Source organism: Euprymna scolopes, chromosome 5 (assembly GCF_053919585.1).
Source record: "Euprymna scolopes isolate OS-2025 chromosome 5, ASM5391958v1, whole genome shotgun sequence".
Classification (NCBI taxonomy): Eukaryota; Metazoa; Mollusca; class Cephalopoda; order Sepiida; family Sepiolidae; genus Euprymna; species Euprymna scolopes.
The window spans coordinates 83,879,457-83,893,994 of record NC_136486.1 but is presented as its reverse complement, the minus strand read 5'-3'; the positions used below and the strand labels follow the sequence as shown (position 1 = coordinate 83,893,994).

The 14,538-nt window shown below is 28.7% G+C and overlaps 1 protein-coding gene and 1 non-coding gene across 16 annotated transcripts in view; both read right to left on the bottom strand.

Moving 5' to 3' along the window:
- LOC145276902 (uncharacterized) overlaps positions 1–14,538 on the bottom strand; it is a 296,930-nt gene that overhangs the window by 113,405 nt on the left and 168,987 nt on the right. For all 15 annotated transcript variants that reach the window (XM_080128348.1, XM_080128358.1, XM_080128349.1 and 12 more), the window contains exons 13-18: positions 13,766–13,875; positions 10,358–10,420; positions 7,818–8,030; positions 5,115–5,307; positions 2,635–2,711; positions 151–250 (exon numbers count right to left, since the gene is read on the bottom strand). In XM_080128348.1, coding sequence (XP_079984474.1) covers positions 151–250; positions 2,635–2,711; positions 5,115–5,307; positions 7,818–8,030; positions 10,358–10,420; positions 13,766–13,875 — 756 coding nt within the window. The remainder of the gene's footprint in view (positions 1–150; positions 251–2,634; positions 2,712–5,114; positions 5,308–7,817; positions 8,031–10,357; positions 10,421–13,765; positions 13,876–14,538) is intronic.
- On the bottom strand, positions 3,591–3,698 carry LOC145277337 (U6 spliceosomal RNA). The gene has a single exon (XR_013868138.1). It is a non-coding gene; the product is annotated as a U6 spliceosomal RNA (small nuclear RNA).

The window sequence follows — 14,538 nt, the reverse complement described above, 5'->3', positions numbered from 1 at the left end:
GAAATTTGTACGTCAATAAGTTTTTGTGATGCATGTTTCTTGTGGCTTACAAACTGAATTATCAAAAAAAAATCGAAATATTTCTAAGAGCTTAAATCTCTTAGGCAAACTGCCTTAATCATATTAGCAATAAATATAAAAAAAACTCACGTGTGCTTTTCTTTTGCAAGGGAGGTGTTTGTGGGCTGGGTTGAGTCGGTACAACTGGAGTCGGAATTTTTACAGCCACTGCCTCTGGAATTGAATCAATCTAAGAAAAAAAAAGATTAATTCAAGCTTAGAATTTTTTGAAAACATGGAAATATCAAATAGCAAATCATAACTCTATAATTTTTTTAGAATAAAACATTTAAAATAATATGGTTCTCTTTTCTTTCCAATAATATAAAATTTTTTATTAATTTATTATTTTTCCACTTATCAAAGCTAAAAACCACTTTAGAATACGAGTTAATGACATAGATGGATTATCAATTGGATGATGAAGAATATTAAGAGAGGACTGAAAATGATGAATAGAATGAAAATCATTTGATTACTTATGGATATAGTTTATCACATATTTATTGACATTAGATTTGAAGAGGACCATGTTGTAAACTGCAGAGAATCAATTTCATGGTAATGTGTTCCACAGATGGGAAGTTCTTGGAAATGAACTGTTTGTGGAAATTCTGTTTGATGTTAGGCATACAAAAGAAGAAAGTTTCTTTTAGTTGTGGTAATTCTTGCTGTGAATGTTTTATAAGAGATTGGAGCCCTTTATGCCAAACACTATTGAAGGCTTTTAATATGTCAAGAGTTATTGCTCTGGAAACAAAACCTCTATTGATAGATTCACTGATCCTGTACAATATCACAGTTAGCACACTAGTATTTGGTCTTGTAGAATGAAACCCATGCTTGTCGCTAAGCAGATTGCTTTTTCCGAGATAATTAACATTTTTATTCATCATAGATTCAAACTTACTCATGATGCACAAGAGACTGATCAGTCTGTACTAAGATGAAAAGGCTGATCACTAACATTTTTAAATACTGGGCAGACAGGCAAGATTTTACAAGGAAAAGAAAAGCAACAATTGAATAGCTTTGTAAAGATAGGAACCAGTTTTGGCAGCAGATTCTTGAGCACAATGACTGTATTGTTAATAGTAGTAGTTGCCTCACTGACATCAAGGTTCTTGATAAGTTTGACAATATTCCAGAAAGATGTATGGATAGTATTTTTAGTTAGGGGGAAAATTCTAGAAATGACTTATCACAAAGAGTGAAATTTGAAGCAAAATTTACTGCAAAAAGCTTGGTTTTGTCAGATGCTGAAGAAATCACCTCTGAGCCATTAATGATAGTTGAAATAAAAGTTTTACATCTGTTTGTTATACTCCAAAATTCTGCTCAACAATTCTGAATTTAATAAATTGGGCATAAAACATTTTGCATTTTCTATAATTCATTTGCAACAATTGCAGGCAGCTTTAAAAGTGGCTTGGATTTTAGGCCATCTATTTTATCAATAGTAATTGAAACAATAGTTTCTGTAAGCAATAGCAGCAGCATGCTCAAAAATGTACAATAGTTGGCTGCTTGGTTTTGTTAAAATTTTTTAGAGTACAAAAATCTCAGTATCAGCGATTAACCAATCAGATATCAGGTGACACAGGATAATTCTTTCTGATAATGAAATACAGAAAGATCTAAAGTATTGACTATTGATAGAAAAGGACATCTGAGGACCTCCTGAACATGCAATTGGAAGATCCCAGAGAAAATTAAACAGTAGATATGAACTACTATGAGAAAGCTGTGAGGAAAAGACCAAGAAGGCTTGTAAAATACCCATCAACATTATGTATGTGGGTGGGTTTCTTAACAATCTGAATCATAAGTAAGGGAAAAATCATGACAGAATCTTCATCATTCCTTGTTGGAGTAACCATTTTAGATTGTAGCTGTTTAAATCATCTCAAATATGAATTTTACCAGAAAGAAACAGACAAAAAAAAATGAATCTAAAAATAATTTTTTTTTTACATATAATCTTAAATTTAAGCAATGAGACTACAAACTGATAATTACCGATTGGTTAATAATTAATTAACAATTAATGTAAACAAAATACAAGTAAATAAAGAAAAACTGTAGAATTAATAGTAATTAACCAATTGGAACCTAATTAATGCATTTAAAGATCTTACTCAGGATTATTCAATGCTAAAACCTAACTTATTACAAATAATTCATTTAAGTTGCTGTTTTATTCATGGGATGAGTGTTCAGTTTTTCCCAAATAGTTTTACAGTACAATGCAATTGACTGAATTGGCATTAAGCTTCATTGATTCTATAGTTTGTGTCAGTATCCATGATATTACTTCAGTAAAGTCAAAGAAAGATTTTTTTTTTTCTTTAACTTTCTTTATTGAAAATTGTAAGTTTTTCATTTCTTTTAGGTTTTAGAGGCAGAGAAAGAGGTGATTTATTACTTACATGTAAACACAACCAGACAATTTTAAGTCTAATAAAGACCACAGGACTTTTGCTTATATTTGAGTTCTCCTAATTTGCAAGCCAGATAATCCAAAGTTCTTGTGCTAGCAAATAATACATAAATAATGTAATAAATTACTGTTACCTTATCTGTTTCATCTGTTAAGCTGTGTTTCCTTTTGGGTCTCTTCATTCCAACATGTCGGAAACAATAGAATTTTGCTAAATTAAAATTAAAAAATATCAAATGAGTTTCATGTGTAAAAAATGTATACTGAAAGAGAAGAAACATTATAGAAAGAATAGAAACTAAAAAAAATTGTAAATTGGCATTTTTTTCTTTTATCTCTTGATTGATTAAAGCCAGATAATAGAAACTCTGAAAGATTAATTTCACTTATGATCCAAATGTAAATATTAAACTCATATTTTTAAGTGTTTATTAATGAACAAATAGGTTTAATTTTTAACAGAAAAAGTCCCTTTGTATCATTCAGACAACTGTTCTCATATTGAGTGAGTGCTAGCTTCATATGTATCTTGTTCAACTCTGGAATCTATATCGAATTTTGAATGCAACCCATTATTTAATCCTTGGAGATAACATGTTCTTGTTCCCTCAGCTATGACCAACTAGAAGTCTGAAGTAATTCATAATTGTATTCATAGTATCACCCGCACTGAGGATATAAAGAATGTAATTTTGAATTACTTTAGATTTTTACCTCGTTAAGGCTGATGGAACAAGAGCATGCTAACCTCGTGGATTAAGTAAAGGGTTCCGTTCGAAATTCCATGCAGATTCCAAAGTTCAACAGAAAGATACCCAAGTTCAACAATCACTTGAAGAGATTATATCAGCCAATATGCTGTGAGAATAACACTCAAAATACAAACAATTATCAAATACAGCTTATCAATCCTCATCTCAAAAATTTAGAAAACTTAAAAAGTTCCTTTCAGATTAATGAAAACAATGGTTAAATAAAATAATCAAAAATAGTTGTTGGCTCCAAGAACACCTTAATTGTTTTTATTTTTAAAATGGATATTCTCTTACTACATAGCAGCAAAGATAGCGCCGAATTCTACTAAGCAATAAAGAAAATAAGACATTTTAGGAATTTGTGTGTTATTCTTGCACAGAGGTCATGCTAATTTTTTTTGTAACATCCCAATTTTAGTAAAATGTGCTCCTATAACGAGGAGGGTTTGTAATCACAATTCTGAAATTTCCATCGTAAATTTATTTAAGATCATATTTTTTATTGAGTGTAAAAAAAAATAAAAACATTGTAAATGAGATTCCATATAAAAACATCTGGTTGGATGATATTTCAGTCATGATGGTAGGATTCTCTCCTTTTAACATGGAAACAGTTCTTGTTAGAGAAAGATTTCAATTGACCAATTGTAATTGATAAGTTTTAATAGTTTTAATGTTATGCTGCATCAATCAACAACTTGGGAGGAAAAGCTGCCATTACTTTCTTACTTCTTTCTGTATGTCCACATAAATCACAAATAACAAAATCATAGTTTCTCTTGAAATTCTTCTCTAATCTCCTGGAGCAGAAAATTGCCATATAAGTCAAAAATAATCTTTTTTGGTTGATATCCAGCTAATTAAGATAGTGAAACTGACATAAGTATGTAGGTTACTCAAGGGATTTAAACTGCATCCAACATACATACATTAATATGACACTTATTCAGCAACTAAAGTAAGAACTATATAAATCAGAGGTAAAATATCATTGGTACATTCAAAATCCGTTTGCATACACATTTAATTGTTAATATAAACTATAATTTCTTTTAATAATAGACATTTAATTTAATAAATATGTTCACAAAAAATTATATTTCTTGCAAATAAGAACAAAAAAGAATATGCCTTGACTCTCTCCTAATTGAATATCTCTTATTATCGAGGATTGACCTTAACCAATCTTTGGTTTGGTTTTTCTGTTCAATCAATGCTTTCAGGATTGATTAATATTGAAGTACAGTACATAATGTAAATGATTCATTATATCAAATATAAATTGCTGTATTACCATTAGTTGGAAGGAAATTATCAGTTTATACTTTTGCAAAGAGTATCAGTGTATAAGTAACCACAATAAATTAAATTGGATTTGATTATGACAGAGCAAATTTCGGAGCCTACGACAATATCCATTGCAGCCAAATGATATTGAAACACTGGTTCTCATCAGATCACAGAGGATAAGCAATGCGGAGTCTGTTCAGTACTTAGATGGGCAACTATTTGTGAATAACGGGTGCTGTAGACAAACACTCCATTTAAGTACATAAATGGTCTTGTTGAAAACAATAACTGGTGACAGACTAGCGTCTTGTCATGAGGATGACTCAGACCATCGTTTCCACTTAACAGCCTTTTAGCATGAGAATAGAGGAACAGTATCACTTAGGCCAACCACACAATCACACACCTTCACACCATCTTTGAGGTAATAGGTGGGTGGGGAAATGCTGTGAGAAGAAAATGCTTAGGGACATTTTCTTAACAGAAACACAAAAATGCTAAAGTTAAGGTTTTAGATTGAAATAACAATGTATTTATTTTGATAGATTCAAAATCTTATAACTTCTTACCCTCTCCTGTTGGGGTTCGATGGCACGAATAATTACTCAATCTAAGGTTGGTTTTACAGTGATCACAGCGCAGACAACCACGATGAAAGAACAGCCCCTCAGCACTCATACGTTCCATGATATAAACTCTCCGTTTACAAAAGTAACAGAATTCACTGGCTGGTTGAGCAGCTGCCAAGGTTGGTGTTGATTTCTTATAAAAAAAAAAAAAATTTTTAAATCATTTACATAGGAGGATAGCAGATATAACAAATAGTCATTACAAATTTCATGATTTCAAATTACAAGATACAAATTAACCTATGAAATGGTTACTACTTTAAATTCTTATTTTATTTTCATTGTTTAAGCATACAATTTTTTAAATAAAAGATCACCTGTGACCTTTGATATATATTAAATATTTATGAAAACCTTTTGGACTTTCCAAATATTTTTATTTACAATATTTTTCTGTACATGTCAATTCATAAATCAATAGTATGTTGAACATCAATGAAATAGATCTGAATGAACTTTGTACGTCTGAGTTGGAAAAGCACAATTCATTTTGTAGTAGCTCAAAGTTACAATTAATCCTTTATGATAACATCTATTTCACATAAAATATATATTTCTTCCATGATAATAATGATCATAAAGTATGCATGGTCATGTCATCAGAGGTTTAGTAGTATAAAGATTTCAACAAAGAATGTTAAACTAAATACTCAATTTTATATAGAATCATTATTTGATTGAAAACAAGATCATTAAAAAATAACTAATAGAAGAAACTTCATTTCAGTAAATCCTCTCTCAAGAAATTCCTCTTTCAATTCAAGTTCATTAACTGAGTAAGATCAGAATTCAAGAGGAGATAAACATAACAGAACTAGATATTCAATGAAATCCTTACAACATTTGTAAAATATTCAGAGATTAAACATATTCCAATGAAAGTTGTTAACAGAAAATATAAATCACTCCAAAACTTTGAAATGGAAAGCTGAGCACAATTCATAATTTTAAAAGAATCATCAATATAGCAATTAGTATAACAAAAGTTGTGATGGTTGACATTTATAAGGGAAAAGAAGTTTAAGTGAAATTAAAACTCTTTGCCCCAAACAAAATAATAATAAAAAAGGAATAAAACAAAATGACACCTCCTTCTGGTTTAAAATGCACCACATTTATTTTTTAACAAAAACAAGATGAATAAGCAAAAGGGATCGGTAAAAGTTCTTGCGAAGTCATTATGATTAGAATGTTAGATGAAAGTCCTTCATGGAATTAATAAGATTAGAAGGTAAAAGTCTTGTGTGAAAATAATATCCTTATTTCAAGGTTGGTGTTTTAACTGGCGAAGTTTGCCTTATTTAAAAGTCCCGTGAGGAAAGTAATTCATTGTTATTAGTTAGAAAATGTGCGGAATGGGCGCGTATGTGCATAAGTGTGACTTTTGAGTGCCTGTGTAATCATGTTTTTGACGGCTTTGACACCGACGATGTTATGAAAATGAGGCATGTTCTCGTGTGACGCGGAAGAAAGAAGAAGGGGGAAAGAAGGGAAGAAAGAATGTTTGATGTGTTTTTATACTTTTTGGATCGGCTCCAAAACAAGATTGCTACTGCTGATATTTTGGTTTTTGGAAAAGCGTTAAAAAGACAATCTTCTTAATTTTCTCATTTGTCACTTGTGTCACGTGATACTGTCGTCAACTACATCTGCTAGAAATATGTTCATTTTACTTTTGTTGTTGTGAGAAAAAGTATGTAGGCGTATTTGAAATTATGCCGTTGCTAGAAGAACTTATTTTTGTGCAAAATGCATGGGAAATTGAAATGAATAAATGTTCGTTTATTTGCATGCGAGCATGTGAGTGAGTACACATAATGAATCCAGAAACTTCTGTTGAACATTAAAATAACTGTATTTACACAGATACAACAAAACATACTACTTGATTTTTTCAATCATTTGTTGATACATGATCTTTAAAGTCAGGTTTATATGTGAAATAATAAGTCCATAAACTTTTGTTCAAAGACAGAAATATTATATTTCCCAAATGATGGTAATGTTTTTTTAATTTCAACAGCAAACGTAAATTCACAGTGGTAAAACAAGTCATTGTTCTGAGAACTTGATTAGAAAACACTGATATTAAAGATTTAAAAAAATACATTTTGCTGCTCCAAATTGTTAATCACTTACTAATTTTCTTTTTTAAACAAGCTGATAGAACTTTTTTGGGATATCCAATTTTAAAAATAAATATAGTTCAAAGACCATTTAATAATGCTTTACCAAATTAATTTTCTTATGTTTAAAACTAAAAGAATCCCACTACAAATAAAATTGTGAGCAGGATCAATTCTTAAATAAAAAAAAACATTAAAAAAAAGGCAGATTTCTTAAATGTTATTTATCTATCATCTCAATGGTATTGTTTTATTAAGTTATCAGTTTAAATGATGAGGAAAAGAAACCAAATTTTGATTGTAAATATTTTTCATGCTGATTAAAATTGTTTTTTTTTTAGAATGATAGTTCTGAAATGGTAGTGAAAATAAAAATTTATATCAGACCCAGCATGTATGATTGAAAACTTATGAAAATAATTTTGTATAAATTTAACTTTTAGCTGAAATTTGAAAACAATATTGTTTGGAAAAAAATAAATTTTCTTAATTTAAAAAAGTCATTTTGAATACTTACAATGCGTTTAACTGGTGGAGGCAAAGGTTGAAAATCTGCTTTGAATTTTGATGCAAGAATTTCAGCCATTGCACTCACATTTACTTTACTACTACTGCCCTGGATTTCTCTTTTGTCTTTTTTTAGATCTTCGAATCGCCAGTTTGAAGTTAATCTGTTGCTGATTTCACCGACTGGTAGTTTTGAGAAGCTTTTCAATTCAACAGGTGTCTGCTAAAAAAAAAAAAAAAAAAAAAAAAAAATTGCAATAAAAAAGATTTTTGCAAAATTTTATGTGCTTTCATAGGTATAGAATGATATCAGAAAAACTTTGTTTTATTCCATAAAACAAAGTTTTTTTGATATCATTATAAGAATTACAATATCATATATATGCATTGTTTTATGGAATAAAACAAAGTTTTTCTGATATCATTATAAGAATTACAATATCATATACATGCATTACATTATTATCCAATTATACAAAACAATCTAATTTGGAATCCTTGTGGAAGATTTCAAAAAGAGAGAGGCGGGGCTCCTGATCTATGCATAATCTATTATCATACTAAAGCTGAGTTAACCAACATTTGTTTCCATAAGACTTTTTTTCTATGTATTTTTATGACATAAAATACATGTTAAAATAATTTTTAGTTTCGGGATTTAGTTTTGGGTATGTAAAAAACTATTTTAATTCTTTTAATTAGTCATGATTTATAATTACTTGAACAAGTAACTCATCACTTATTTCACTATCGATTTCTTTTATCCTCTCACTGTACACTGATTTAATCACACTAAAAGTTTTTAATATCTGTGAGCATTTAGTGACTTTCTCTTTTCAAAGAATTTACATAGTGTGTTGTATAAAATCTTATGCAAGACTTATTTTGCTATCTAATATGCATTTGCATATTAGATAGCAAAATAAGTCTTTTTACTTTATTCTTATTTACTTGTCTCCCCATGAAAGCAGAGTTAGATACAAGGTTGATTTTTGATGTGGAGAAAATCCAACTTCCCAAAAAGGGGCACTCTGGATAGGAATAAAAATAAAAATTTTCTCAGTCCTGAAGGATTTCTCCTCTACTGGTTGAGGATAGAAAAGGTGAATAGTAGAGGTCATGAGGTCAGTTTAGTATTTGATAAATGCTAATGAGCATTTTTTGTTTGTTGGTCACTTGTAGACTACCAATTACTTCTTGAATTGCACCAAATTTGTCATGAAAAATCCTTCAGATATCAATTGTTTTGGGGGATGGAGGATGTTAATAACTATTACTGCTCAAATTAATTAGCAGTTACAGGTTGTAGAACTATTAAAAAAATTCCCCAAATGTTATAACAAGGATACTTGGATGTGTCACACAAGGTATTGGAGAGAATCACACTAAATTTAGCCTGAAAACCTTTTCATATGTATAATGTGTCAGAATAAAAGCTGCTGCTGCTGTTGCTACTACTACTAGTAATAATAAATTGTGTAAACAACTAGAAACAAGACATAACCATGGAAATGGAAACTACCAGACTAAAAAAGAATCATATAATCTGAATGCTGTAATAAAAAAATTAAGTGATGTTACCAGTCTTGGTTAGTACTAGAAAAATACTCAAACACAAATGCATACAGACCATAATAATGATATTTGTTTTTTTTTCTTTTCAGTTCTATGCTACTAATCAGACAGAAGTTGTACTTTGGAAGGACCTTGTTTAGAAATGTATGACAAACCTCACATTAATTTAATGTAGTACTAATTATACGGCATAAAAGATATGGTTTAAATCAGCGTGTATTTATCATTACTGTTACAGATACATTTTGAAAGCTTTCTTATCCGAATTATGAAAATACAATACTGCAGATTCTTTGCAATCAGATAAAATTATTTTATTTGAAAAAAAAAAAAAAAAAAAAAAAGACAATAACTAAGTAGTATTATGTCAAAAATTAAAATCATTAATCATGTTAGATGATGCAAAATATAGTGCACTGAAACCAAATCTGGGCTTGCAGAGTTGGAGTTTGAGAAAATATGTTGCTAGTAAATTTTAACTAAAAATAAATGACGAAAAAAAAAAAAAATGATATGAAAAATGTTCAAAACAAAATATATAAGTCTATGCCATTATTAGTGATCATCTTTTTTTTTTTACTTATTTTCCTTTTAATTAAATTTAATTAAATTCTTGAGCTTTTGTCCATTAAGAAAATGTTGAATTCATAGAAACACCTTGAAAAACATGTCAATCCTCTTTAAAAGCAAAATGCTATAAATAATATGTAAATTATTATGAGCAGAAGAAAATTTCTTCAACTGAAACTTATAGGAGCAAAGTGTTTCAGCTATTGACTCCACATCTCTGGTAGAAAGACTCAGATTAAGGAAGATGAACTATTAATTGCTGATCAAGAATAAGTTTTATAATTTATTTAATTCTAAAATAGTGTTAAACAATAATTCACTTGGATGTCACTTAGGAATATTCTTTATTGAGTATTTTAAATACAGTCTGAAACAATAAGTAAACATTTTTACTAAAAGGCTTACCTCTTTGAATTCACTAGTTTGCCGACCACCAAAGGCCACATTTTCCTCATCTGCTCGAGTTATCTACAATAAACATTTTGTTCATAAAATCATAATTTTCAATAATGCAAAAATTCAATTAAATGTAATGAAAATTAATTTTATAATATTAAAAAAAAAAAAAAATGGAATTCACATAAAATGAACCTTAATTATATCTTAAAATCGGTATCCCAAACCAAAATTTTATTTTCATTATATCTAAAAAAACTTAATGTGGTCATATAGATTTTTGTAAACCATAAACAAAACTATCAAATTTTGGTAGCTCAATTAGTCATCAAGTTATGATTGTTCAAAGTTTGTCGGAAAGTTGAAAATTTGCTATCTTGGTCTCGTGGTTTCACAGTATATAACTAAAAATATAAGCTACTAACAAGTGAAAAATCCTTATAAATGTAATGTCATCTTGTGGTAAATGAAAATTAATACTAATGAAAGCAATAATTATTAGATGAAACCAACCTAAACACTAGGCAAAATCCCACTACCAACGGGCAGAAAATGCAAATATGACCCGGAAATGCAACTTTGACTGTTCATATCAATTTCATTTCAATAGCTAATGTATTGAATCTTCTTAGTATCATTCATAACACATTAGAGATCAAGATAATTTTTTTTCTTTTAATTATAAATTGATAAAACCACTCTATTGTGGACCATGTAAGAGCAGTCGAACAGACAATTTGGTAAAAAGGGCAAAAAAGAGTTTTAAAAAATGAGTCAAAAGTATATGTTACTGAAATTGTTGTAAAAATGTAACCATTGGAGGTAGAAGTTTAAAACTGTGCAACTTTACTAATTTTTGGGTGAGGAACTCAAAAAATGTTTGCCTTGTTTCTAATAACAAAACTTTTTGCCACAGAAATATTTTTACTTTGGGGAATTTAAACTCGCCAAAAAAGAACCAACAACAATGAGATTTAGAAATTTGTTATACAAAAAGTCACAAGTCATTTTTTTCAAACATTGAAAAACTTTCAACTTAAAAGACAAGAAAACAAGATATTTTATAGGCAGAGGTCTTATTACAATTCCTTTCCTTATTGATTTTCTCTCAGAGTTCTTTCATAAGCTTCTTCTATGGTAGATATATCAAGAACACTCCAAATCCTACCATCACTTGAAACTGGCATTACCTCAAAACCCCATCTGTAAAACAAATGCTACCTGTGCAATGTCATCTGACAAAGGCCATCGAAAAAAATCTTTTCTAACTTTGGTTTGCGATAAAAATTTTATTACAGCACTGGATGCAGATATAACCTCAATGACTTGGCCAATGTAAAAGTTGGCGTCATAGTAGACAGCAACTCATTGTCTTTGATGTTCATAACTGAAGATATCCTGAGATGGTTCTTCATCACAACTGCAGGAGTTATCTGAATGTTCAGCAGATTCACTAAGGGACTTTTTTTTTGTTGCTTTGGAGGTGAAAATGAATTAACTGGATTTTTCTCAAGTAGTCAGAGAGAGCAGCTTTTGAATTGGTGTTGATTTTGACACCTAACACGTCCTTGAGATATTTCAGTTCAAGTTTATCAAAAACACCTGTTTTCGTTTTCAAATAGCACTCGCCCAGTTTAGACAATTATCAATATGTCATTTTTTGTTTTTAATAATTTTTCATTTTCTGTTTTTAATAAAAATATATATATGTTTCATGAAAAACATTCCCGTTTTCATTAATTAAATTGAAACATTTTCAGTTAAATAATTACAGATATATGTTCTCTTTCACTTTCTTTATTTACTTCTTTTCATAGTTCTTTCCAGAAGTAATTAATATCTAGTTTAATTTTTTTATTTATTTCTAACTTCGGTCATAGTTTAAAATACTGATTTCTCCCTCGGATTTTAATGACAGGTGCGCAAAAAAACAAAAAACAAAAAAAAACTGGCGTCTCAATTTTCAGCGATGAACTGTAGACGTACCATGTCGAGAATTATAAACAAAAAAAAATGATTTTTATAGTGAAATTATTTTTTTCATTAACACGCCACGTGCACATAACTTAATTATATTTTCAGTTATTATTTTTTAAGTAATGTACAGTGTAATTAAAAAATAATTTAACAAAATCTTCAAATTTATCAAAAACGGCCGATAAAACATAAACAAAAAAAATGCCCATTTTTACGTAAAATTAATTTTTTTATTAACACATGACTTGTTGCACGTAACTTAAAACTTAGCTATATTTTGTTAATTTTTTTTTTTTTTTTTAACTAAAAATGCTTTTTGGTTTAAATATACTCAGTTCAATTTTTAAAAGATAATTTAACAATGTTGAAGTTTATCCAACCGAAAGAAGATAAAGCAAAGAATATATGAAAGTTTGAAAGAAGATATAGAAAATAAACAACTGACATTTTTTAAATTGTAAATTTTTATTTCTTTTATTGATGTGCTAAAAATATTATTTTAAACAATAACTTTCTATAACTTTTAAATAAACAAAAACAAATCCATAGTGAAACAAGTTGTTTGTTTACGTTGCAGCTCATTTGTGCTGACAGTTGATTTTCGTGATGATACTTCTTACTTAGGTCACTTGGGATTAAGTTGTAAATCTCGATGTGTAGGTACATTTACTTTTATTAGTGGTGCTCCTTGATTTATGAGCGTAGTAATATGACACCAACAGATTATTACAGGAGATATTTCTCTACAAAATGGTATGATTTTCGGAATTTTTACAATTGAATTTCTTTCATATTTCTTTCACTAAAGTTTTCAAGTTGGATTTTTTTTTTGTGAAAAACAACTTAAAACCCTTTTTTAAGTTCACCATATTGATAAGTGACCTTTTTTCTTTAAAATGGTACTATTTTTTTATACCTAGAGACTCACAATATCGCGCGGACCAAATTTGAAAAACACCAACACTTTTTTTGTGTAAAAAATAAGCTGCATTCATCAAAATTAGTGACATAACTTGAAGTAACCTGGAAAAAAAACTATTAAAGACACAAGAAAAAAAATTATATATATATAATATATTAAGATTAAATTTTATTTAAATCAAAACTTTATGAAAATAACCAAAAAAATAAACGAGATATCGCAAGTTGAAGTTAAGGGAAATTTAACTTTACTAGTTTTTGCATCCTAAACTAAGCTGGTTTGGGATACCTACTTAAAAGAAATGTTTGTAAAATGATTAAATATCTACATTTAAAGTGAAAAAAAATAATTATTGAATATAATCTCTTAAGGTAATTAAATTCTTTTATCCTAAACTATTCAATTAAGCAAACCTTTTATCTTAAGAATTTTAATTGATAATTTTATTCTAACAATTCATTTATTTTATTCATATTAATATTTGTGCATCCTAAATAGATTAAAATGTGAATACTAACCCTCTTATGCTTAGAAAACCGGTTACTTATTTTTTGCAAAAGTGACAAGCGATGAGATGGAGATCTGTATGGTTTTGGTACTTCTTCTGGTGTTAGGGCAATGTTCTCCACTGAAAATAAAGCAGAAATAATTGGAAAGTAAAGAATAATTGAATCTTAAGATAATAAGATTGTTGGAAAAATCTGTAATTTTATACAAATGCCAGCCTTAAATATTATTGGACTCTTTTTCTTCCATATTTATAATGAAAATTTATTTTTAAATAGAAAGCAGAATTAAAATATTTTCTTTATTTTCTTAAAATTTGTAAAAGTAAAAATAACAATGATAAAAATATAAAAAAGCCATCCAAATAATTTAGTTATACCGTGACATTCATCATTATAGCAGCCATCAACCAAAATTGAAAGAAAAGGATAATAGTCAGTGTTTTACTCCGAAACAATTCAATTGTTAAGGAACAAAATTTATCCTAATTTTGTATTATGTGATGAAATTTTCATTAAATTTATTACATTCTGATTCTGTTAGCATTTAAGAAACTTACAAAAGTAAAGGTCATCTTCAAGCATTATAAATGGTGTGGGAAGTTGTTCGATTATATTTTATAGCTCATTTTCTTTTATTTTATCACTGAGAGGAATGTATATGGAATAAATTTTTATAGTTGACACCTGTAGGTTTGTTTTAAGTTCTATGTGGTTATAAGGTACATCATTCGAGATTAGGATAAATATACCTTCTGAAGCACGAAGATCAGAGTTTTTAATGT